General features: G+C 42.7%; 2 protein-coding genes across 3 annotated transcripts in view; one reads left to right on the forward strand and one right to left on the reverse strand.

The window, feature by feature from the left end:
* Nucleotides 1–3,753, reverse strand: part of pnpla3 (patatin-like phospholipase domain containing 3) — a 28,888-nt gene extending 25,135 nt beyond the window's left edge. Inside the window, exon 1 of the mRNA XM_072552380.1 lies at nucleotides 3,412–3,753. Coding sequence (XP_072408481.1) covers nucleotides 3,412–3,598 — 187 coding nt within the window. The 5' untranslated portion in view covers nucleotides 3,599–3,753. The remainder of the gene's footprint in view (nucleotides 1–3,411) is intronic.
* Nucleotides 3,754–21,990: 18,237 nt separating this feature from the next.
* sult4a1 (sulfotransferase family 4A, member 1) overlaps nucleotides 21,991–26,100 on the forward strand; it is a 52,613-nt gene continuing 48,503 nt past the window's right edge. Inside the window, exon 1 of one of the 2 annotated variants that reach the window (XR_011953447.1) lies at nucleotides 21,991–22,485. Coding sequence is in view for 1 of the 2 variants with exons in the window: in XM_072552382.1 (XP_072408483.1) it covers nucleotides 22,317–22,485 (169 nt within the window). In the remaining variant the exon portion in view is untranslated. The remainder of the gene's footprint in view (nucleotides 22,486–26,100) is intronic. The other variant, XM_072552382.1, reaches the window with a different exon arrangement.

The raw sequence follows: 26,100 nt of genomic DNA on the forward strand, positions 1-26,100 counted from the left end.
CCGCCGCAAGTGCTCCCAGGAGGACCAGTTCCAAAACCGTACAACCCATATGGCCTCCTTCTTCAAAGACCGCAATTTCCCCCCAGACGTAGTCGACAATGCCCTCCACCGCATCTCCTCCACTTCCCGCTCCTCTGCCCTTGAGCCCCGCCCCTCCAACTGCCACCAGGCCAGAACCCCACCGGTCCTCACCTACCACCCCACCGGTCCTCACCTACCACCCCACCAACCCTCACCTACCACCCCACCAACCTCCATGTACAGTGTATCATCTGCCGTCATTTCCGCCACCTCCAAGCGGACCCCACCACCAGGGATATACGTCCCTATCAGCGTTCAGAAAAGACCACTCCCTCAGTGACTCCCTCGTCAGGTCCACACCCCCCACCAACCCAACCTCCACTCCCGGCACCTTCCCCTGCAACCGCAAGAAATGCAAAACTTGTGCCCACACCTCCCCCCTTACTTCCCTCCAAGGCCCCAAGGGATACTTCTATATCCACCACAAATTCACCTCCACACACATCATCTATTGCATCTGCTGCACCTGATGTGGCCTCCTCTATATTGGGGAGACAGGCCGCCTACTTGCGGAACATTTCAGAGAACATCTCTGGGACACCCGGACCAACCAACCCAACCACCCTGTGGCTCAACACTTCAACTCCCCCTCCCACTCCCACTCCACCAAGGACATGCAGGTCCTTGGACTCCTCCATCGCCAGACCATAGCAACATGACAGTTGGAGGAGGAGCGCCTCATCTTCCGCCTAGGAACCCTCCAACCACAAGGGATGAATACAGATTTCTCCAGTTTCCTCATTTCATCTCCCCCCACCTTTTCTCAGTCAAATCCCTCGAACTCAGCACCGCCTTCCTAACCTGCAATCTTCTTCCTGGCCTCTCCGCCCCACCCTCGCTTTCACCTCCTTCCACCTATCGCATTCCCAATGCCCCTCCTCCAAGTCCCTCCTCCCTACCTTTTATCTTAGCCTGCTGGACACACCCTCCTCATTCCTGAAGAAGGGCTTATGCCCGAAACATCGATTCTCTTGTTCCTTGGATGATGCCTGCCCTGCTGCGCTTTTCCAGCAACACATTTTCAGCTCATAACACTGGGTTCAAGGTACACAAAAGTTCAAACTTTTGATAGCGATTCTGACAGTTGCAGCTACAAGCAGAGGAAAGGAAACCAAAATCAAAAACTCCTTAAAGGATGAACAGCTGCCTTGGCTTTTGGTGATTCTTGTCAAGATCAAAATCTATTATTACATGATGTGTTGGCTAAAATGGAGCAAGCAGCAGGAGGTTAATTTCCTCTGGTTGGTGTCAAAGCTTCACTGGAACAGTACAACAGCTTATGGATGGAAACGTGCACATAGCAAGGTAGAGGCTAGAAATACTAAAAGATAATGCTTGCCAACCAAGCAAAAGGCTATAACCCAATCCATATTTCGGCTTGCCAAGGCAAGACAATGCATTGTAAGCTGCAAATACATTCTAAATGGAAGTAAATGACTGAGTAAGTGAATAAAAAGGTACTTAGAGACAAAAGCGATAGACCTGCACAGGAAAGCATGTAACAACAAAGAGGATAGGCCAAAAAAAGATTGTTGATCATAAGCCGAGAGAGATAAATGCTAGGTATGCTGCTAACAAGAAGTGTATATGTTTGACAAGAGGACCGAGGGGTAAAGGTGTGTAGTGGGAGAAGACTAATGAAAATAGAGAAAGATATTTAAGTTCTTACAATTGTTAAACTCAAGTTTGCTATCAAGGTGAAAGATGAGGTGTTGTTCCTTAAGCTGGTGTTGAAGCTCATTGCAGCACTGTAACATGCCTGTGACAAATGTTGGCATGGAACAAGGGGATGTATCCAAGTGGCAGGCAGCAGGAAATTTGGGGCCATTTTTACTGAGTGTACATATTCAGCACAGTGGTCACCCAGTATGCGGGGGCCACATTGTGAACAGCAAAAACAGCCAATATGACTGAATGAAGCCATTGTTAAGTACAGATCGATGACATTCTTCAAAGCCCGTCAGGAGGGAACATTTTATTTAATTTAAAATGTAATTATGCATGTTTAAATTCAGCTTGTAAATTAGTGAAGTCGTTTAGTTCATCCTAAAGATCTACCAGCAAACATTTGTAATGTCTGCTAAAACCGCTTTTCCCCTTAAAGTATCCACACTGGATCGTATCATTTTAAAAAAGGCTTTTAGTTATAAAAAGGAGTCCCTTTAATACCAAAACTAAGCATCCACTTTTCACGTAAACAGTGCAAGTGTTATTTTTTAAAAAAAATTTGAACTTTTAAAATCACTTGACAAGTTTGTATTTGAAAAGAGCCTCATTACAATAAGCTCAGTGTGAGGTCAGTGAGGTCAATGGCCGACAGTAACCCCACCAACAAGCGGACTTTGAAACCCGCCCCATGAAATCAGTCCATGGAGCAGCCTCCAATTACACAGAGCGCTGTACCTCAGGTCAGTCGTGATTCATCGTGGAACCACTGCCTTCAAATTCTGAGGAATTACAAATCACCATCCAACCCTGGGCAGGAAGTAACTCCACATTAACATTGGATACAGCGAGTCAGATTTTTAAAACCCAGCAGCTGTCCCAGCTAATAATAAAGCGACTTGTTAAATCATTGTGTATTAAATGTGCGGGAAATCAGCGTTTATTAAATAGGGGTAGGCCGAGAGAAAACAAGCTTTACTTTCTCCTTGAAATTTCTCTCCACTGGATTCTGTGCAATACAAAAACCTCCAGCTACTGAGGATCATTCTGTCAACCCTATTAGTAAATAACAGGAAGCGGCCAAATATGGTGTGTTAACAAGAAAACAATCAATTAAACACATCCACTGCTTCTGCAGCGGATGTAAAACACGTTCGGCATTGGAATTGTTGGGAGAATAGTGGAAATTTCATGTGTTGCAGTCTGAACGAGAAACAAGCCAGGCTCCAAGACATTGCCGCTCAAAACTGGAAGCTATTTGATTTTAAATGTAAAGTTAGTGACGATGACGGTGAAGAGACAAAAGTTCAATCCTTTAAAGCAAAATTATACACATTTTCCGGACTCCAAAAAGGGAAATACTATGTATAAAAAATGTAACTCCAATGGTCTGTTTGTTTCCTTAATGTGCCATTGTACAGAACTGAACTGCCTTTGTGAATAAGATTTTTTTTGTAACCAAAAGTATATTTTTGAAATAAATTTTTTAAAAAAACTTTCCAAAATTGCCCGTTGCCCATTTTCCAAACATTACCTCATCTCTGACTTTCCTTTGGATTCTAAAGCCCTCCCCAACCCCATACTCAGCAGGATACTGGCGTTCGTGTCGATGATTTATTGACCCAGATAGTGTCCCCTGTACACCCCAGGTTTGGTGGGACTCACCCAGCGGAACCCCGCAGACGACAGCGGCGGCAGTGAGCGCTCCGGCGGATGCTCCATAGATCCTGGTGGCGTCCCTTGTCAGGTAAGGAGCGTGTTCTTGGATACTGCTCGCTGCACCGATATGATAAACACCCAGAAACCCGCAGCCAGCGAAAGAGATGTTCCAGCCGCCTTCCAGATCGAGCATCTCGAGCTACAGAAACCCTCCCCAATGACAGAGAGGAAAGCGACAAGAGAATTTCACAACCCTAAGAGTTTACATTAAGGAGAGCTGAGCTAATCGTCTTCCTCCTGATCTGTTTCACACTGCAAGCAGGAGGCTCAGTTAAAGGCACTGTGCCCGTGTGACAGTAACGCTAACACTGGCCAATCAACTACACAGACTTAAGGGTGGGGACGTGGAATTATTGGAGAACTTTTCATCAGTCTCCAAATTCATTTTAATGGAACCTGGCTTATTTCACGTCGATATTTTCATATACACACTGGTGAAATTTACAGGTGAAAGGTGCAAACGCAACATTTACCAAAATATCAGCAACTTAGAAAGAAAAATGCTGGAAGGTAAGTTGAGGGAGCTTGCTGCCTACCGCAGTTGGTGGAATAGAAGCATATTGGCGACAATCTTAATCGTTGACAGCGAATGTGACAGTTCTGCAGGTTTTCATATCTAATCAAGGCATTGAAAATCCTGTAATTTACAATTGAATTGTTATCAGTCAAAATACGAAGTTACTCCAATTGGAGAGAGAAGGAACAGGAGAGAACGGCGGTTTTGGAGCATTATTAACAACGGAAGCCCGACATCATCACAACAGAGTTACGGCGCTGAACATTATTCAGCTTATGGTGTCTGCACTGACTCTCCAAATGAGCATCACTTTATCCCCCATATTGATTTCTATTTAAAATAGAAATACATTGTCCTCTTAGAGTCGTAGAGTAATATAGCATGGAAACAGGCCATTGAGCCCAAACTAGTCCATGCTGACCATAGTGCCCACTCAGCTCCTTCCAATTGTCTGCATTTGGTCTATATCCTTCTGAACCCTTCCCATCCATATACCTATCCAAATATTTCTTTTGAATGTTGCAATTGTACCCGCCTCAACCACTTTGTCTGGCAGCTCATTATGCATGACTCTCTGCACAAAGAAGTTACCTCTCATAATTCTTTCCCTATGCCCTATAGTTTTCAATTCCCCATTCCTGGGATGATTTGGAGATGCCGGTGTTGGACTGGGGTGTACAAAGTTAAAAATCACCCAACACCAGGTTATAGTCCAACAGGTTTGAAGGAGCATCGCTCCGAAAGCTAGTGTGCTTCCATTCCTGGGAAAAAGACTATGTGCATTCATCCAGTCTATGCCCCTCATGATTTTATACACTTTGATAAGATCACCTACGTTCTCCTAGGTTCCAAGGAATAAAGTCATATTCTATCCAACCTCTCCCTAGAACTCAGGCCTGCTAGTACTGGCAACATCCTGGTAATCTTTTTTCAGACTTTTTCCGTTTAACTACATCTTTCCTATAACAGGATGATCAAAACTGTATGCAATACTCCAAGTGTGGCCTAACCAACAATTTATACAACTGTAACATATCACCCCAACTCCTATACTCAGTGCCTTGACCAATGAAAGCCAGAATGCTAAGTGCCTTCTTCACTATTCTGTCTACCTGTGACGCCACTTTCAACAAACTATGTACTTGTACTCCTAAGTCTCTCTGTTCCACAACACTCCTCAGAACCTTCTTATTTACTGTATTAATCCTACCTTGGTTTGACTTCCCAAAGTGCAACATCTCACACTTATCTGTATTGAATTGCATTTGCCAATCCTCAGCCCACTTCCCAATCTGATCAAGATCCCTTTGTAATTTTTGATAACCTCTCCGGTGATAAACCTCCTAATTTTGTATCATTTGCAAACACACTAATCATGCCTTGTATATTCACATCCAGATCATTTATGAAAATAACAAATAACAAAGGACCCTCTTGAATGACTGCCTTCACCAGAGGTCCAGAAAGTACATTCCACACCCTAACCAGCAATTGTGTGAATACATTTTTTTTCCCACATTACATTTGCTTCTTTTGCAAATACTCCCTATCCATTTTAATCATCCCCTTGATGATTTTTCACAGAGGACTAATGTATATAAACATGACTTGTAGAGATACACATAGGCATCTGATATAAAGAGAAACTATTACACCTGTTCCACTAGACTGAAAGCTGGTATTTTGTGACAAAATGGTCTTTATAAAAAAAAATCTAATTTTTCTTTGTACTCAACATTTGAAAAGAGTCAATATTACAGAAGAGTAGGGGCTAGAGGTCTTCAAACACATAAAGGTAAATAAATCCCCAGGATATCCTAGAGAATGTGCAAAACTTGACCTACTCTTGGACATAAGGCAGGGCAGGTGACTGAGGTGTCAGTGGTGGAGCACTTTGGGGCCAGGGACCATAATTATATTAGTTTTAAAATAGTGGCATGGATGGCTGGAAAATGGGAAGTCTTTAGAAATGAGATAGCAAGAATCCAGAGACAGTATATTCCTGTTGAGGTGAAAGGAAAGGCTGAATGACTAGAGAAATTGAGGGTTTGGCTAAGAAAACAAAGGAAGCATATATCAGGTATATCAGGATAGATTGAGTGAATCCTTGGAAGAATATAAAGGCAGTAAGAGCATATTTAAGAGGGAAATCAGGAGGGCAAAAAGGGGACATGAGAATAGCTCTGGCAAATAGCGTTAAGGAGAATCCAAAAGGTTTTTAAAAATACATTAAGGACAAAAGGGTAACTAGGGAGCAAATAGGGCCCATCAAAGATCAGCAAGGCAGTCTTTGTGTGGAGCCACAGAAAATAGGGGAGATACTAAACAAGTATTTCGCATTAGTATTTACTGTGGAGAAGGACATGGAAGGTGTAGAATATAGGGAAAAAGACATCTTGCAAAATGTCCATATTACAGAGGAGGAGGTGCTGGATGTCTTGAAATGCATAAAAGTGGATAAATCCCCAGGACATGATCAGGTGTACCCTAGTACTCTGTGGGAAGTTAGGGAAGTGATTGCTGGGCCCCATGCTGAGGTATTTGCATCATCGATAGTCACAGATGAGGTGCCGGAACACTGGAGGTTGGCTAACGTCAAGCCACTATTTAAGAAAGGTGTTAAGGACAAGCCAGGGAACTATAAACCGGTGAGCCTGAGGTCGATGGTGGGCAAGTTATTGGAGGGAATCCTAAGGGACAGGATTTACATGTATTTGGAAAGGCAAGGACATAAAACCATGGATTGGATAAAAAGACCAAGTCTTTCCCTGGAGTCCAGAACTAGAGAGCATAGGTTTAGGGAGAGAGGGGAAAGATATAAAAGGGATTTAAGGGGCAACTTTTTCACACAGAGGATGGTGCGTGGATGGAATGAGCTGCCAGAGGAAGTGGTGGAGGCTGGTACAATTGCAACATTTAAAGGGCATCTGATGGGTATATGAATAGGAAGGGTTTAAAGAGATATGGGCCACGTACTGGCAAATGGGGCTTGGTTAGATTGGGATATCTGTTCGGCATGGACGAGTTGGACCGAAGGGTTTGTTTCCACACCGTACATTTCTATGACTAACTGATCTGATCAAGTGTGTCCCAAGATGGGCAGGTAGGAGAGTTCAAGAGGATGGTGCTGAGTTGGAAGGTTGGATCTGGGTTAAGGTGGGGTGAGGGGAAATGAGGAAACTGGTGAAATCCACATTGATCTGGAAACGTCTGGAAATGAACTTTCCAGCTCAGCGAGCAAACCTACATCCAAAACCTCAACCTGAGCTACAAATCTTCTCAAAAAATTGTGGAGATTATGCTCTGTCTGACTTGGCCTGCTGTAGTGTCTAGTTCAGCACTTTCCTATTAGCAAGAAGAACACATCAACACCATGTGTCTTCATCATTCACTATGTAGAGTACAGGTGAGGATTAATCTCAAAATGAATTTTGTGACGGACCAAAAACTTGAAGATTACCTAGTTTGAAAGGAGTGGGAGAATGTACAATGGTCCTCAGAATGTTTTGGCAAAAAAAAATCGATAAGCAGATTAGCTTGGAAATATTGGAAAGTTAACCAGAACAGGAGACTGAAGCATCCATGATTGAGAAATGTCAGTGAAAGTTTTACTTCTTCAGCATGATGCTGAAAAGAATTAAAAATAGTTTCTAGAACATTCTGGTATATTTATGAATGGTTCCTTCAGAAGTAAATAACTAGAGCACTGTCATATTTTATGAGATTGTTTTGTGGAAGTAGGAATAAACCTGCGTGCTTAAGATACGTTGTTGTAAACTATATTGTGAGGATAATAGTGCATGTTTTGTTTAAGTCTTTTAATAAAATGTATTTGTTTTTAATCTGTGAAATATTGTGGTGTAGTTCTATTTGTTAAAATTACAATAATTGAATCATACAGTACAGAAGAGGCCCTTAAGTCCATCAAGTCTGTATCACCAAACCTACATTAAATTGACATTAGTCCCACCTTCCCACACTGGAACCATAGTCTTGAATGTTATGATATTTCAAGTGCTCGTACAAGTGCTTTTTAAAGTTTGTGAGGTTTCCTGCCTCAAACACCCTCACAGGCAGAACATTGTAGACCCTCACCACCCTGTGGCTGAAAGTATTTTTCCTTAACCTCCCTCTAAACATCCTGTCTATCATCTTAAATTATGTCCCTTTGTCATTGACCCCTCAACTAAGGGAAATAGCTACTTTCTATTCATCTTATCTAAACCCTTCACAATCTTATACATCTCCATCAAGGGTACTCCCTCAGGTTTCTCTGCTCCAAAGAAAACAGCACAGGCTTATGCAGCTTGTGCTCATAACTGAAATGCTCCATCTCAAGCAATACTTGGTGAATCTCCCCTCCACTCCCTCCAGTGTAATCACATCTTCCTATAATATATTGACCAGAACTGCACGTGGTATTCCAGATATAGCCTAATCAAAGTCCTACACATCTTCAACATTAACTCCCTGTACTTATAATCCATGTCTCAACTGATAAAGGCAAGAATGGATATTGAGACTTTTCTTTATATGTTAATGATTGGATCATGAGAAAATAACTCATTAGGTGTGAAATAATTTGACACATTCCGAATTTGAGATAGGTGCTGTATGAATACAGAAGAACACAAGAGCCCACTGATATGATTAATTTCTTGTCATCCCATGGAAATGTTTCTCATTCCCTCTTTCAATGTCTATTTGACATTCTTTCAGATATCACAAACTTGTGCAATAAATTGTTAGACATGTACTTGAACCCTGTCACCTCAGGGTTATGCAGCACAATTTCCATGATCTCCTTATATTACCAAGCAACTTACATATTTGTATTTCAGTCTTGATTGATGGGTGATAATGGAAATAAAATTAGGTGAGGTATACACCTGGCTGTTGATATTCTCTTGTACTTTTTGCACTATATGGTATCCAGACCTTACTTTGTACCAAGTTACTGCCCCGTCTCATGCACCTTTTTATGCCTTATCACTGCACCAAAGCATGAGCTGCGGTTTCTCTGTTTTGTAGGTATAATTTTCACAGGCATACATGGAGGCTGGCAATGTTTAAAGTGTCGAAGAGCAAGATTTCAGTGATATTTCTTTAAGGTGCAGCTTCAGCATGTTAGCAGGTGTAACATCATTGTTATCAGTTGGTTTGCTATTTTAATGATTTTACAATGCATGGATATTTAGCAGTGGCAGGCAATTTCAGTGAGATTGTAATGATTATATATCCTGAATTAACCTTTGTAATCTTGTGTCGTAAATTACTTTGGTTTGTGTAAAGATGTTACATTCATTAGTTAATTTAGTTCTAACTGGGTTAGTTTGTGTAAAGATATTGCATTCATTGGCTAATTTAATTCTAAGTGGGTTAGATCTGTTTCACTCAATGGTTATGCTTTTTTTTGTGAGTTATAATGAACTTGAGTTCTATATTCATCAATGTTTTATCGTCAATGATATTTCTGATCAGGTTTTGACTCCAGGTATTATTGATGGGAATGGTTTATTAAAGACCTCCTCTTCCTGCCTTGAAAGAAAGTAAAGCCAACCCAAATTTGAGTATTGTACCTATAAATGGAAAAACTCTGCTAGTACCTCCATTACTTGTTGACATAGAATCGTAAAGATATACAGCACAGAAACAGACCCTTCAGTCCAACTGGCCCATGCTGACCAGATAACCTAATTAATCTAGTCCCATTTGCTAGCATTTTGGCCCATATCGCTCTAAACCCTTCCTACTCATGTATCCAGCCAGACGCCTTTTAAATGTTGTAATTGTATCAACCTCCACCACTTCCTGTGGCAGCTCATTCCACACACACACCGCCCTCTGCATGAAAAAGTTGCCCCCTCAGGTCCCTTTTAAATCTTTCCCCCCTTACCTTTAACTATGTCCTCTAGTTTTGGACTTCCCTGTTCTGGGAAAAAAACCTTGGCCATTCACCTATCCATGTCCCTCACGATTTTAGAAACCCATGAAATTACATAAAACTTACTGTCAGATAAAGGATCCTCCTTTCATCTCCACCCTCCTTCCATCATTAACTCTCTGCCATCTCTCCCATTATATCCCTCACTCATTGCTGCTAATGTCAAATCATACTGTAGAACTTTTCTTCTTCCTTGCATCATCACTACGTTAAAATCAAGACTGTTCAGATTGCCTCCTATTCTGACTTACAGTATTCTCTTATTATGGCTCAGGACCATAGAGTGTTTTGGAACATTCAGTTTTTCCTTTAAGCTCCTAAATATCAGTTTCTTCCCGAGTAATACTGAGAGGGGCAGACATTTATATGCAATCTGCCAGATGGCAGTAAACAACCAATGGGACAGAAGGATCAGTGGGGCTGAAAAAAAAGCTTGTGAGGTGAGCTCCTGATGGAACACTTCAGTACAGTGCAGTGTAAATGAAGATGTTTTATTCCACTTAAGAAGTGGAGTGTGCCCCATGGTTAAAGTAAAGGCCACATTAATCTGAACTTGATTTCCTTTGTCAAGTCAATAAACTTCTTGTGGTACAGCTTAGACTATCCTAAATGGGGAGAGAGATGAAAGAAACAGCACTCAATAATGTGCTGCAGTGCAGTGCAGGAACTTTGCTTCTGACCTATCTGCACATACTTAATTGTGTTAATTCACTAATCCTTGAGGCGTTGGTGTCACCGGAAAATGCAATTGTTGCCAACAGTAGTGAAAGAAGAAACTACTTTGCAGACTTTTTTTTGGATCCATTAGTTATAGTGCTGGAAAATTTCTCAGTTTCTAACATTTAAAAAATTGCCTGTCATAAACAATCACTTTCCCCATTCCTGAAGAAGGGCTCATGCCCGAAACGTTGATTCTCCTGCTCCTTCGATGCTGCCTGACCTGCTGCGCTTTTCCAGCAACACATTTTCAGCTCTGTCATAAACAATCAGGCTAACTCACACTAATCAATCCCATTTTCCACAATGGGCTTTCCACGTTATGCAGCTTTCTGTTGTGTTAAACTGTACTAGATTGTCTCGCTTCTATAAAACAGAATATGAAAATTCTCTTCATTTTCATAAGAACTTTCCAGCTTTTGAAGAAGCTGCAAAGTGCAAAAATCATATAAAACATTTAAGGAATAGAGGGATAGAGTCACAGACAGGTACAACACGGAAACAGACCTTTCAGTCCAACTAGTCCATGCCGACCAGATATTCTAAATTAATCTAATCCCATTTGCCAGCATTTGGGCACAGCACTCTAAATCCTTCCCATGCATATACCATCCAGATGCCTTTAAAATATTGCAATTGTGTCAGCCTCCATGACTTCCTCTGGTAGCTCATTCCATACCCACACCACCCTCTCTGTGAAAAAGTTGCCCCTTAGGTCCCTTTTGAATCTGTCTTCCCACAACCCCCCCAACCCCACCCACCCACGTTAAACCTATGCCTCTAATGTTGGACTGCCCTATGCTGGGAAAAAGCTCTTGGCTATTCACTCTATCTATGCCCCTCATGATTTTATAAACCTTTATAATGTTAACCTTCAGCCTCCAATGCTCCAGGGAAAATAGCCTCATCATTTTGTGGGCGGCACGGTGGCACAGTGGTTAGCACTGCTGCCTCACAGCGCCGGAGACCCGGGTTCAATTCCCGCCTCAGGCGACTGACTGTGTGGAGTTTGCACGTTCTCCCCGTGCCTGTGTGGGTTTCCTCCGGGTGCTCCGGTTTCCTCCCACAGTCCAAAGATGTGCAGGTCAGGTGAATTGGCCATGCTAAATTGCCCGTAGTGTTAGGTAAGGGGTAGATGTAGATGTAGGGGTATGGGTGGGTATGTAGGGGTATGGGTGGGTTACGCTTCGGCGGGGCAGTGTGGACTTGTTGGGCCGAAGGGCCTGTTTCCACACTGTAAGTAATCTAATCTAATATATTTTCAGCCTCTTCCTATAGCTCCAACCAGCCAATCCTGGAAATATCCTTGCAAATCTTTTCTGAACCCTCTCAAAGTTAACAATATCTTTCCTATAGTAGAGAGAAAAGAATTGAACGCAGTATTCCAAAAGTGGCTTAACCAATGTCCTGTATAACCTCAACAGGATATTCCAACTCCTTTACTCAATACACTGACCAATAAAGGCAAGCATACTAAATGCCTTCTTCACTACTTTGTTTACCTGAGACTCCACTTTCAAAGAACTATGACCCTGCACCCCAAGGTGCCTTTGTTCAGTAACACCCCAGGACCCTACTATTAAGTGTATAAGTCCTGCCCTGATTTGCCTTACCAAATACAACACCTCACATTAATTGAAATTAAACTCCATTTGCCAGTCCTTATCCCATTGGTCCATCTGATCAAGGTCCCATTATTCTCTGAGATAACCTTCTTCACTGTCTAATACACCACCAATTTTGGTTTCATTTGCAAACTTCCTAACTATTCCCCCTATATTCACATCCAAAGCATTTTTATAAATGGTGAAAACCAGTGGATCCAGCACTGACCCTTGCAGCTGACCACTGGTGACAGGCTTCCAGTCGGAACAACAACCCTCCATCACCACCCTCTGTCTCCTATCTTTAAGCCAGTTGTGAATCCAAATGATTAGCTCTCCCTGGATTCCTGTGATCTAACCTTGCTAAGCAGTCTAAATATCTTGCTGAAATCCACTTGGGCAATGCCTTCATCAATCTTCTATGCAAGTTCATCATAAAATTCAGTCAAAGGTTGGTGAGACATGATTTCCCACAGACAAATCAGTTGACTAATCAGTCCTTGTCTTTCCAAATATATATAAATCCTGTTCCTCAGAGACTCCTCCAATGACTAACCCAGCACTGATGTCAGGCCCTCTGGTCTATAAAAAATAAAAGCAAATTACTGCGGATGCTGGAATCTGAAACCAAAAGAGACAAAGGGTCTTTTACAAAGGGTCAGTTAGACTCAAAACATCAGCTCTTTTCTCTCCTTACAGATGCTGCCAGACCTGCTGAGATTTTCCAGCATTTTCTCTTTTGCCCTCTGGTCTATAGTTCCTTGGCTTTTCCTTACGACCTTTCTTAAATAGTAGCACCACATTCGCCAACCTCTCGTCTTCTGGCACCTCACCTGTGACAATCGATGGTACAAATATCTCAGCAAGAGGCCCAAAAACCACTTCCCTAGCTTCCCACAAAGTTCTATGAAACACCTGATTACATCCTGGTGATTTAACAGCCTTTATGTGTTTTAAGACGCCCAGTCCTCCTCTGTAATATGGACATTTTTCAAGATATCACCATTTATTTCTCAAAGTTCTCTAGCTTTCATATCCTTCTCCACAATAAATACTGATGTAAAATACACATTTTGTATCTCACCCATCTCCTGCAGTTCCACACTTAAAAAGCCTTTTTGAACCTTAAGGGACTCTACTCTGTCCCTAGTTACTTTTTTGTCCTTAATGTTTTTGTAGAATCTCTTTGGATTCACATTAACCCTATGTGTCAACGCTATCTCTTGTCCCCTTATTGCCCTCCTGATTTCCATTTGAGTATATTCCTACTGTCTTTATTCACTCAATCCCAGCTGTCTATACCTACCATATGTCTTCTTTTTCTTGACCAGAGCTTCAATTTCTCTCGTCACTCAGCATTTCCTACAACTGCCAGCTTTGCTGTTCACACTAACAGGAACATATTGCCTCTAGACTCTCATTATCTCATTTCTGAGGCCTCCTATTTTCCAACCATGCTTTACCTGCGAATAGCCTCTCCCTCTCAACTTTTGAAAGTTCTTACTTAATACTGTCGAAATTGGCCTTACTCCAATTCAGAACTTTAACTTTTAGATCAGATCTATCCTTTTCCATAACTATTTTAAAATTAATAGATTTATGATCACTGGCCCAAAGTGCTTCCCCACTGACACCTCAGTCACCGACACTGCTTTGTTTCCCAAGAGAATGTCAAGTATTGCTCCTTCTCTATTACTGTAATTGGACTTTTAATTACACTTGTGTAACTGTTTTCTATCTTCTTGATTTTCACGCATATTGATAAGTGGTATTTGAACAAAGTCCAGGGGCTGATATGCTTGTTATCTGAGGAGTGCCTGTAAACATATTCTGTAATACCATTCTAATCAGCTATTATTATCTCTGAAAATATATTAAACTGTCTTATGACTTTGGGAAGCTGAAATTGACTCGATCTTACTGAGCTCATTGCTGAGGCTGTGCCAGGAGTCCAGAAACTTCAAAACAGTGCTTTGCAGAGACGTATCACGAGCCTCATGCTAAAGGAAATGTGTGCTTGGGATGGACTGCCAGCATTTATTACCAATCCCTGGATGCCTGGAAGGAATTAAGAGTTAACTTCATGATGCAACATAAGCATTAAATATAAACCAATATCTTCCTAGCTACCATCAGTTCTGAGGAAGGGTCAATGAACCTGAGACAATAACTTTGATTTCTCTCCACAGATGCTGTCAGACCTGCTGAGCTTTTCCAGCAACTTCTGTTTTTGTGTTGGATAAGAATTACTTGGTGGTAAGGCTCGTTGATGGTGATACTCTGTCTAAAGGATATCTGTTTAAGGAACCAGTTGTGGTACCAAATTAATACACCGACATGAGAATGCATTGATTAATAACATCAATTAAATTAAACTTGCCAGGGCTCCCCCTCCTGATTGTTATTCAGTATCCACTGTTGGATCGTAAACACAAGCGAATATTGCTGAGAATGGAATGTTGTATGGTTTGGTGCCTTCTATGTTGATTAACCTATCATCAGTGACTCTGAGCTCACATATTAATAGCCACTTGGCGAAATACTAAATGTTTGTTAGCAATGATAGAAGGCTGTTCTGGTGATATTCAGTACCTTGAGGTGAATATGGGTGAATAAAAGCCTCAAAAAGAAAAAAAAATTCTTCTGGATGCAAGTTCTGAATGAAAAAAATGCACAGTGTCTTCTTCCTCCTCTGAAAGTGCTGATTTTTTTTCTGTTTTGCAGCTTCATCGTCATCAGTAAACCTCACAACACAAACCTGGGAGCTTAGGTAGCTACTGGGGCTAAATTCATTATTTTCTAAAACTGGGTGTGTTAGTTGTGATAGATGATTAAGCCATGTCATTTGGAAAGAGAAACAGAGTTCATGATTTGAGTCCAATACGACTATTCTTTGAAACTGAACATTCCAAAGAAGGCATATTGGACTTGAAACTTTAATTCTGTTTCTGTCTCCACAGATACTGCCAGGCCAACTGAATTCATTCAGCACTTTCCATTTTTATTTCACATCCACATTCACTTTTACACCAACTTCCAGGTGCCTTTTGCTTTGAATGATTTCATTATCCAGGCGGCATCCACACTGCTCACTAACTGGACAGTTATGTCGGGGACCAAAATTACGAGCACCTGCTAAATTTTACACTGGTTTAAACCAGCATAAAACAGGGCTCCTATGGTGCAGTAGTAATATTCCTCCCTTTGAGCCAGGAGATCCAGGTTCAAATCCCACCTGCTTTAGAGATGTGTAATAACATCTCTGAGCTGGTTGATTAGAAACATTAACAAAAAACTAGCATAATAGATAAACACCTTGTGCATTCCCTTAGTGCCTGGATTCCATATGCATTTCCCTCACTGAATATTATGAGATGCTTTCCTAATCAATTCAACTTTGATGGTGAGAAGCTGCTGACCTCCATTGTATTAAGCCTTGATAATAAAAGAGTTAATGCTGAAGACTGAATTAAGCTCCACCAATCTGATGATGTCATAAACATTTGGGTGTGGAAAGGCAGAACATCTTAAGATGTCAAAGAGGACAGAACATAGGTTCAGCAATAGTCTGGGTAACATTGTCTATCTGTAAATTGAATCTGATTGCTACCTTGCAATATATAGCATCGCATTTAAGACAAGACTCTTTTCTCATGAAAATAATGGTAGTAGCATCCACATTTTGGAAGTGGTTAGCATTGTATGCTTATATGACAATGTCCAATTGAGAAGATGGTAAATAACTGGAGGATTTTGATCAACACTACAGTTAGAAAACTTGGTTTCAGAGTGTAACATTTCAGTCCTGTTGAGAGCAATTTGGGATTGATTTGATTTCATTTATTACTATCATATGTGCTGAGATATGGTGAAATGCGTTGTCTTTAGTGCTTTACAGGCAGATTGTACGAAACAAGTGCATCAGAATAACAGAACAGAATGCAAGATATAGTGTTACAGCTGCTGAGAAGGTGCAGAGAGAGGCATCAACATTAACCTTTAAGAGGTCCATTTAAAAGTCTGATAACAGTGGGGAGAAGCTGTTCTTGAATCTGTTAGTACATGTGTACAAACTTTTATATCTTCTGCTTGATGGAAGAGAGTATAACTGATGTGGAGAGGTCTTTGATTATGTTGGTTGCTTTCCTGAGGCTGTGAGAACTATAGATCAAGTGAATGGATGAGAGGCAGGTTTGTGTGATGGTCTGGGCTATGTTCACAACTGAATTGAATTGAATTTATTGTCACGTGTACCGAGGCACAGTGAAAAGCTTTGTCTTGCGAGCAATACAGGCAGATCACAGAGTTAAGTAGCAGAGATAAGTAAATAATAGGTAACAGCAGCAAAAACAAAAACACAGTGACAGGCAAACCTTATTGGAGGAGCTTCAAACCTGCAAGTTTAGATAAAACATAGTTATTAGTAATTTTTAAAAGTATGCTATTAAGTATAAAGTGTGTAGAACAATTGTAGGAAATAGGAAACTTAGATCTGGATGCAGGAGCTGGCAAGGAGTTGACCATATCCGGCGCCAGATTTAATTTTAAAAACTCTGTCTATCTCAGTTTTCAATATTCTTAATAACTGAACCTTGATAGCACTCTGCAATAAAGAATTCCAGACTCTCTGGGAGAAAAATTCCTCATCTCTGTCTTACATGAGCAACCTTTTACTCTGAGATTATGCCCTCTCATCCTAGACTCACCTGCAATGGGAAATCACCTCTCCGTATCTGTCCTGTCAAGCTCTCTAAGGTGCTTACATGTTTCAATAAGACCATTTGTCATTCTTCTAAACATGCCCAACCTACTCAACTTCAACACATAAGAATTTCCCTCCATACTCAGGATCAACCCAATGCATCATCTCTGGATGGCCTCCAATGCTAGTATATCTTTCCTTAGATAAGGGGCTCAAACATTCTTGGTGCGGTCTTAGACCTCCCTGTTTTTTATTCCATTCTGTCATGACTAATGTTTGTGTGCTGGAAATGAAACTTCGCTGTTCCTAGAGTTGGCAGAAAAGTTAAACATTATAAAAAAAAGTGTGGAAGGATTCTCCTTTTCTTCTCAATATTACCTTTCTGAATGCTTCTACTGGTTTGCAAGAGGTCTTTTGCCTGCCTACAACCATGTATGTAGTTTTCACTAACTTAACAGCTTGGGGCTGGGAACATGATATATAGAAGTGATCAGATCTCCACCAGCTCAGGAGCTGGCTCTTTCTCTGTTCTCTAACAATTCTGGCAATAACAATGTAGGCAAGGTTAGGAAAGAGGACCTGTTTGGGGATTATCAAGTACTAACAAGGAAATTGAAGAACAGGTCCTCGAGGGTCATAATCTCTGGATTACTGCCTGAGCCACATGCTAATTAGCACAGGGATAAGAAAATTAGGGGAGTAAACATGCAGTGAAGAGATTGGTGTGGGAAGGAGGGATTTCTTTTCATGGGACATTTCATGGGACAGTTTTGGAACCAGGGATCTGTACCGATGGGACAGTCTTCACCTGAACCGATCTGGAACCAGTGTTCTAGTGAAAAGGATAAATAAGGTGGTCACTAGGACTTTAAACTTGTGATCGAGAGGAAGGGAAAGGGAAAGCAACAGGGAGTATGGAGTCAAGTAGAAAGATAAGCAGCAGGTTAGCATGTATGCAGGGTTTAAGTTCAAGGCAGACTAGAAATGAAGCAAAAAGGAAGGATAATTTAGGATATATTAGTAGAGATGTTGGAAATCATGAGGATAAGAAAATTAGCATTAAGGCATTTTACCTGAATACTCGTAGTATTGGTAACAAAGTAGATGACTTAACAGCACAAATCATTGTGAATGATTATGATGTGGTAGGCATCACAGAGACATGGTTGCGGAGGTTCATCGTTAAGGATGAGATTTCCAATTTCTTAGAAGTGCAGGGTCAGATTAGAACAAGTTAGCATGGATTTAGTGAAGGGAGGTCATGCCTGACAAACCTGTTAGAATTCTTTGAAGAGGTAACAAGTAGGTTAGACCAAAGAAACCCAGTGGATATTATCTATCTAGACTTCCAAAAGGCCTTTGATAAGGTGCCTCATGGGAGGTTGCTGAGTAAGTGAGGGCCCATGGTGTTCGAGGTGAGCTACTGGCATAAATTGAGGATTGGCTGTCTGACAGAAAGCAGAGAGTTGGGATAAAAGGTTCTTTTTTGGAATGGCAGCTAGTGACAAGTGGTGTCCCACAGGGTTCAGTGTTGGGGCCACAGCTGTTCACTTTATATATTAATGATCTGGATGAAGGGACTGGAAGCATTCTGGTGAAATTTGCCAATGATACAAAATTAGGTGGACAGGCAGGTAGTACTGAGGAGGTGGGGAGGCTGCAGAAAGATTTAGGCAGTTTCGGAGAGTGGTCCAGGAAATGGCTGATGAAATTCAACGTGAGCAAATGTGAGGTCTTGCACTTTGGAAAATAGAAGCAGTGAGAAAATTCATAAAGCCCAAGTACAAAGGGATCTGGGAGTGCTAGTCCAGGATTCTCTAAAGGTTGACTTGCAAGTTGAGTCCGTGATTAAGAAAGCAAATGTAATGTTGTCATTTATCTCAAGAGGGTTGGAATATAAAAGCAGTGAAGTGCTTCTGAGACTTTATAAAATGCTAGTTAGGCACCATTTAGAATACTGTGTCCAATTTTGGACCCCACACCTCAGGACGGATGTACTGGCACTGGACCGTGTCCAGCGGAGACTCACATGGATGATCCCTGGAATGGTAGGCCTAACATACAATGAACAGCTGAGGATCCTGGGATTGTATTCATTAGAGTTTAGAAGGTTGAGGGGAGATCTAATAGAAACTTACAAGATAATGCATGGCTTAGAAAGAGTGCACGCTGGAAAGTTGTTTCTGTTAGGTGGGGAGACTAGGACCATGGGCACAGCCTTAGAATTAGAGGGGGTCAATCTAGAATGGAAGTAAGGAGACATTTCTTCAGCCAGAGAGTTTTCAAGGCTGAGGTTGATAAATGCTTGATCTTGCAATGAATTAAGTGCAATCTGGATAAATGGAGGTGAAATGCCCATCAGCCATAATTAAATGGCGGAGTGGATTCAATGGCCTTGTTTCCACTCCTATGTCTTATGGTCTGCAATACAACCCACTTTAAGCCTATTTAGCAGCTGCTGTAAACTGGGACTTTTAATAGATTAATTAGAGATCTTTTAGACATGAAGCAGCCACCCTGTGCCTCTTGCAGTCAAGCTCCTGAGCTGGTGGAGATCTGAATACTTCTTTCTGGCAGACAAAAAGGCCTTTGTAATCAATAACTGGTCACTAATCCATAGAACAATCAAATTCCTGTTGCAAAGCAAAGCTTCATTTGAATATAGAACCCTTTCAACTCCAGTTTGTCTGCAACCTAGTCTTGTTCAAGCAGTTGTGCAAATGATGCTTGCCATGAGCATTAGGTTAATTGCTTTTCAAAACATACAACAATCCTTTAAAAACAATTTTGAAACAGTTATTTCTCATTTCAGTCCACAAGGACAAAACATAAAATGGCACAATCTTTGACAATTCCTTTTGAAATAAAGGCCAACTTTCAGTTTGCCTTTCCCGTTACCTGCTAAAAATGAATGTTTACCATTTTTGTGAACCATGCATGAGGATCTGTACATCCCTCTGCATGGCAATTTACTGCAGTCTTTCTCCATTTAAAGAAGATTCAGCTTTGCTGCTCTTCTTGACAAAAGGCATAACCTCATGGCACGGTGGCACAGTGGTTAGCACTGCTGCCTCACAGCACCTGAGGCTTGGGTTCAATTCCTGCCTCAGGTGACTGACTGTGTGGAGTTTGCACATTCTCCCCAAGTCTGCGTGGGTTTCCTCCCACAGTCCAAAGATGTGCAGGTCAGGTGAATTGTCCGTAATGTTAGGTAAGGGGTAAATGTAGGGTTGTGGGTTGGTGTGGACTTGTTGGGCCGAAGGGCCTGTTTCCACACTGTAAAGTAATCTAATCTAATCTCACATTTTCCTACATCATATTCTATTTGTCAAGTTTTCTCCATACACTTAATCTGTCTGCATGCCTTTGTAGCCTCATTTTGTCACCCTCGTTACTTGCCTTCCTAACTATTTTTGTGCAATTGATAAACTTGATGATAGTACATTCACTTCCCTCATACAATTCATTAATGAGCAGTTATTCACGTTTGAGGGAATTATACATTTGGGGTTCTGACAGCTCAGCAATAGGACAACTCCCTTTTTGAAACAGTTATTTTTGATATTTGATATATCTAATATTGTGGGTCTACCTGCATCAAATATACTGCAGTGTTTCAAGAAAGCAGCTCACCACCACCTTCTGAAGGGCAACTAGACAATAAATATGAGCTCAGCCAGCAATGCCCACACCTTTTGAATAAATAAAAAAAGACCCAGATTAGCATACAAGTCAGAATTACAATGGAGATTATATGTAATTTAGGCCTGAAATAAACATCAGAAAAATTGTAGTAGACTTGAGGGGAACATTGATGGACTAGTGAAATGCACAGAAAATTGGTAGATTAAATTTAATACACACTAAATAGAGAATTAGATAGAGGTTACAGAACCAGAGAGGCCTGTGTATTGAAATAAATCTTTGAAGCTGATAGACATAATCAAAGACCCCTCCCACCCTGGTTATACTGTCTTCCACTGTCTTCCATCGGGCAGAAGAATACAAAAGTTTGAAACATGTGCCAACAAATTTAAGAACAGCTTCTTCCCTGCTGTCATCAGACTTATGAATGGACTTCTCATGTATTAGAGTTCATCATTCTCTGCATCTTCTCTGTAGCTATAACACTATATTCTGCATTCTGTTCTATTACCTTATGTAAGGTATGACTTGTCTTAGCATGCAAAACAATACTTTTCACTGTATCTCGTGCACATGACAATAATAAATCAGATCAAATCAAGTTGAGAAGGTTTGCTAAGTATAAATCATAGTGTTATTTTAAACCTTTATAAATCACTGATTGGGCCTTAGCTGGAGCGTTGCATTCAATTCTGGGCATCTCATGTGTGGAAGGATGTCAGTCCCTCCAGGAGGGTGCATTAGAAGGATAACAGACAAGATAGAATTCAGGATCTGTGAAGAGAATGAAGAAGCTGGTGTTCTTTTAAAAGCAGGGAGCTTAAATGAAGATTTGATAGAGTTGATGAAAATGATGACTGATCTTGCTGGAATTAATAGGGAAATATCACAAAAAACCTCAAAAGAACAGATTTAGGATAGTTCACAGAAGAAGCAGAGGGGCCAGGAGTGGGTTGACTTGGTGGAGAATGCGTTGTCTGAAATCAGATGCAATAGCGACTTTCGAAAGGGAACTTAATGATTGATTTTTAAAAAAAACTACTGGGCATGAGAAAAACCAGGGGATTGGAACCAACTGAGTAGCCCTCTCAATGAGCCAGTATAGGCAGAATGGGCTGAATGGACTTGCATCGTGTTGCATGATTTCACAAGTTCCCAGTCAATGTGAACCAGTGAACACACGGATCCCAGTACTATGCTACATCTTGTCTGCAACAATGTTTTTTTTTACAAAATCTAAACCTCAGAAGGAGCAGACTGGAACAAAAACAGGCGGCATCTGTGGAGAGAAATAGAGTTAACATTTCGGGTCCGGTGACCCTGACCTCCGAATGTGGTTGACTGGCTTGGTATGAGAAAGTTCAGGCAGCATCCCAGCAGCACTAATCCAGAATCTGGTTTCCAGCATCTGCAGTCATTGTTTTTACCTTGGTATTAGAAAGGTCGGTGTAGTTGCTGCATTTTAAGTTCAGGGCTTTTTTGTTTTGTTTTGTTGAGCAGTGTTGAGGGAGGTGTTGGTGAGCCGGAGTGTGAGTGAGCAGTGTGTGGGGGGTTTTAATTGTCGGCGCACTGAGAGCTGGTGCCTGCGCCTTTAAAAGCTGCTCACACGGGGAGGAGGCTGCAGCCGCTGCGGGGCTCGGGGGCTGGAGAACAAGCCGGAACCGGAGCGAAGGAGAGCGGCTGTGTGCTGAGGCCGTGTCCCTTCCACCTGCCCCGGGGAGGATGGCAGAGAGTGAGGCAGAGACCCCCGGCACCCCGGGAGAGTTCGACAGTAAATACTTCGAGTACAATGGAGTGCGGCTCCCTCCCTTCTGCAGGGGGAAGATGGAGGAGATCGCCAACTTCCCGGTCAGGCAGAGCGACATCTGGATCGTCACCTACCCCAAATCCGGTACGACCCCCCTCTCTCTACCTCAGCCCGCTCCGATTCCTGCAAACCCCGGGAGGGTGGGGAGGGGGGAGGCTGCCCCCAGCCCCCAGCCCCCAGCCCCCAGCCCGGGATCCAGTCACATCCTGCACTGGGTACCAACCCTGAGCCGCATTGAGCACGCTGCAGAGACACAGCCGCCAGGCGACAGCAGCATATCACCGAACCCCCACCCACCCCGGGGATAGATCACCCCCCCCTCCCCAAACACACACGCATACACACATCACCCTGGTTACCCCTTTGCCCCCGACTCCGGGGAGAGATCACCCCCCCCCCCTCCCCAAGCACACACACCATCCCGGCTACCCCCCCACACATATCTGCCCCCACCACAACATTTTTCATTGCTCTACCCCCAAACTTTCCTCACAAACCTGTAACCTCACATTGCTTCCCTTATTTCCACCCCCCCACATTCCCCCCTCAATGACTCCACCCCCACATTACCCACTCCACCCCCACATTAACCCCACTGACTCGCCCCCAAATTAAGCCTCCATCGACTCCAACCCCACATTTTCTCATCTGACTCCATGCCCCTGTATTGCCCCCACACCAATACCACCCCCACATTACACTCCTCACCAACTTCACCCTCCTATTTCATACCTACCCCCTCCACCCCCACATCCCCTTCTCTGCGACGATTTCCCCCAAACACACTCCTCCCTGGCGCTCACACCCACATCTCCTGAACCCTAACCCTAAACCTAAACCTACCCCTACACCCTTACATTCTCCCCGTTGCCCCTGTCCACCCTTGTGTTTGCTTGTGCCCCCCACCACCCTCACATTCCTCCATGTCCACCCCCTGCCCTTGCGTTCTCAGTGTTACCACCTCCGCCCTCACGTTTCCCAATTCCCCTCTCCACCCTTGTGTTCCCCCCACTATCCTCGCAACAGCCCCTGTGCCCTCGTGTTCCCCACATTTGCCTTTGCATTCCCCACATCCCCCCCCCATCCTGCCCTCCACCCTCTCATTCTCCCCTTCTTCTCTCCAATCTCTCGTTCCCCCAACCCCCCTCCAACCGTACATTCCCTTCCATCCTTGTGTTCCCCAGCCTCCAGCCTCGCTCAATTTCCCCCCACCTTGCATATCCCAATTGACCCTCTCACCCCCCCATCCTCCCTCACCCTGACGTTCACCCCATCTATGCTCACATTCCCCCTCCCACCCTCAGTTTCCCCCATTTCCCCCCACAACCTCGCATCACCCTCCCAAGCTCGCTATCCACCCAACTCCCTCCTCCACCCTCACATTTTCCCCCCCCATCCACCCCACTTTCTCATTCCCCCATCCCCTGCTCCACACTTACCCCAACCCTCATGTTCCGCCATCCCCACCCCTGCCCTCGTGTTCCGCCATCCCCCTTCACCCTGCATTACCCTTCCACATTTCCCCCCACCCTTGTGTTCCCCCAATTGCCACCACCCTCGCGTTACCCCCATTCCCTCAACCCTACATTCCCCCAAACCCCCTCTGCCTTCCCTCCATTCCCCCCTCTCATTTTCCCCCCAGCTCCCCCAACCCTCATGTTCCCCATCACCCTCCACATTCCCCTGCATTCTCTCATTCCCCTCCACCTTTGCGTTCCCCATCCCTCTCATTACCCCACACTCTCTGCCCACACATTGCCCCCTCCATTCTCTCATTCACCCTCCGCCTTCTCACTCCCATCCCCCTCCACCCTCACTATATTTAACCCCACACCCCTAGCCCACCAAAGCCATCCATTTCCTCCTTCCACCCCTACACGCACATACAGTGACCCCTCCCTCCAGCACCCCTCTATGTATTTCTTCCAAAACAACTCCCCTCTTGCAATACAAAAACCAGTGGCCCTTCCTTAAATCCACACAATGTAGCAGTATCATCATCCTGCCACTCACACCAATTCTTGTGCATCACTTCATCAAAATCTACATGGGATAACCCCAAAACATATGTTACCCCACATACCTAGCTACTCGCAAATATCATGTTTCTCCTCAATCCCAGAACAGAAATTGCTGAAGAAATGGAGCAGAAAGGGCAGCTTGTACATGAAGAAAATAGTTAATGTTTCAAGTCCAGTGACTCTCTTCATCTGAACAATGTTATTATTTCACATGTTCGGTATCCATAATTTTTTGTATTACCATAGCATTCAGGGTTGGCAATGACGTAGTGGTATCACCACTGGACTGTTAATCCAGAGACCCAGATCATGTTCTGGGAAGCAGGGTTCAAATTCCACCATGGCAGATGGTAATTCAATTTAAAAAAATCTGAATTTAAAAAAAAAGTCTAATGATGACCACAAATCCATTGTCAATAGTTGTAAAAACCCATCTGGTTCATTAATGTCCTTTAGGGAAGGAAACTACTATTCTTACCTGATCTTGCCTGCATGTGATTCCAGATCCACAGTAATGTGATTGACTGTCAACTGCCCTCTGGCCAATCAGGAATGGGCAATAAATGCTGGCCTCGACAGCGATGCCCTCATTCTGTGAATGAATAATTTTTTAAAAAATGTGGTTAGAATAATAGGTGTGTTTCTCAATTGGCAGGGTATAATTAATGATGTCTCAGGAATCTGCACTGGGCCTGAGGTTTTTTAGTATATTTATCAATGGATTATTGAAAAAAATAGTCTCTATCCAAGTTTGCTGGTGCCACTGCTGGGTAGCACAATGAATGGTGTAGATTGAAACAAAGTTGCAAAGGGGCATTTACAGATTAAGTGACTGAGTAAAACTGGCAGATTGAAGTCAGTGTTGGGAACGGAGAGATCATCCATTTGGCCTGAAGAATGATCAATCTTTCTTTTGTAAACAATATACTAGGAACTGTGAACAAGCCAAGAAATATAAAGCTCCTGTATGGATATCATCAACAACAACTAAACCGATAGAGAATGAAATTTAATTATGAAGTTGAATGAACATTAACCTTTATCTTGAGGGGGCAAGAAATACAAAGTTAAGACACAACTGTATAAAATCCTGGATTAGTGGTGCTGGAAGAGCACAGCAGTTCAGGCAGCATCCAACGAGCAGCGAAATCAACGTTTCGGGCAAAAGCCCTTCATCTTTATTCCTGATGAAGGGCTTTTGCCCGAAACGTTGATTTCGCTGCTCGTTGGATGCTGCCTGAACTGCTGTGCTCTTCCAGCACCACTAATCCAGTATTTGATTTTCAGCATCTGCAGTCATTGTTTTTTTACCTTGTATAAAATCCTGGTTATATTCTGGAGGATTGAATGGGAGGATTGCATTCAGTGCAGGGCACACCAGGGAAGGGATACAGAACAGATTAACCAGTCTGATACAGAATTTTAAAAAAGGATTAAATACAAGGCCAGTATTTGTAATTTAGGCTTGTACTCCTTCAATATTGAAGATTAAGAGATGATCTAATTGAAGAGTTTAAGATGGTTTAAGGATTTGGCAAGTGGAGTAGAGCATATTATTTTCCCTGCTCGTAGAGACCACAATAAGTGGGGGAGAATAACCTTAAAAACTCAAACTGGGTTGCTCAGGAGTGATGTCAAGATCATGTAAAAATAGTGTAGATCTGGAACTGATGAGGCT

This window comes from Chiloscyllium punctatum, chromosome 32 (assembly GCF_047496795.1).
Source record: "Chiloscyllium punctatum isolate Juve2018m chromosome 32, sChiPun1.3, whole genome shotgun sequence".
Classification (NCBI taxonomy): Eukaryota; Metazoa; Chordata; class Chondrichthyes; order Orectolobiformes; family Hemiscylliidae; genus Chiloscyllium; species Chiloscyllium punctatum.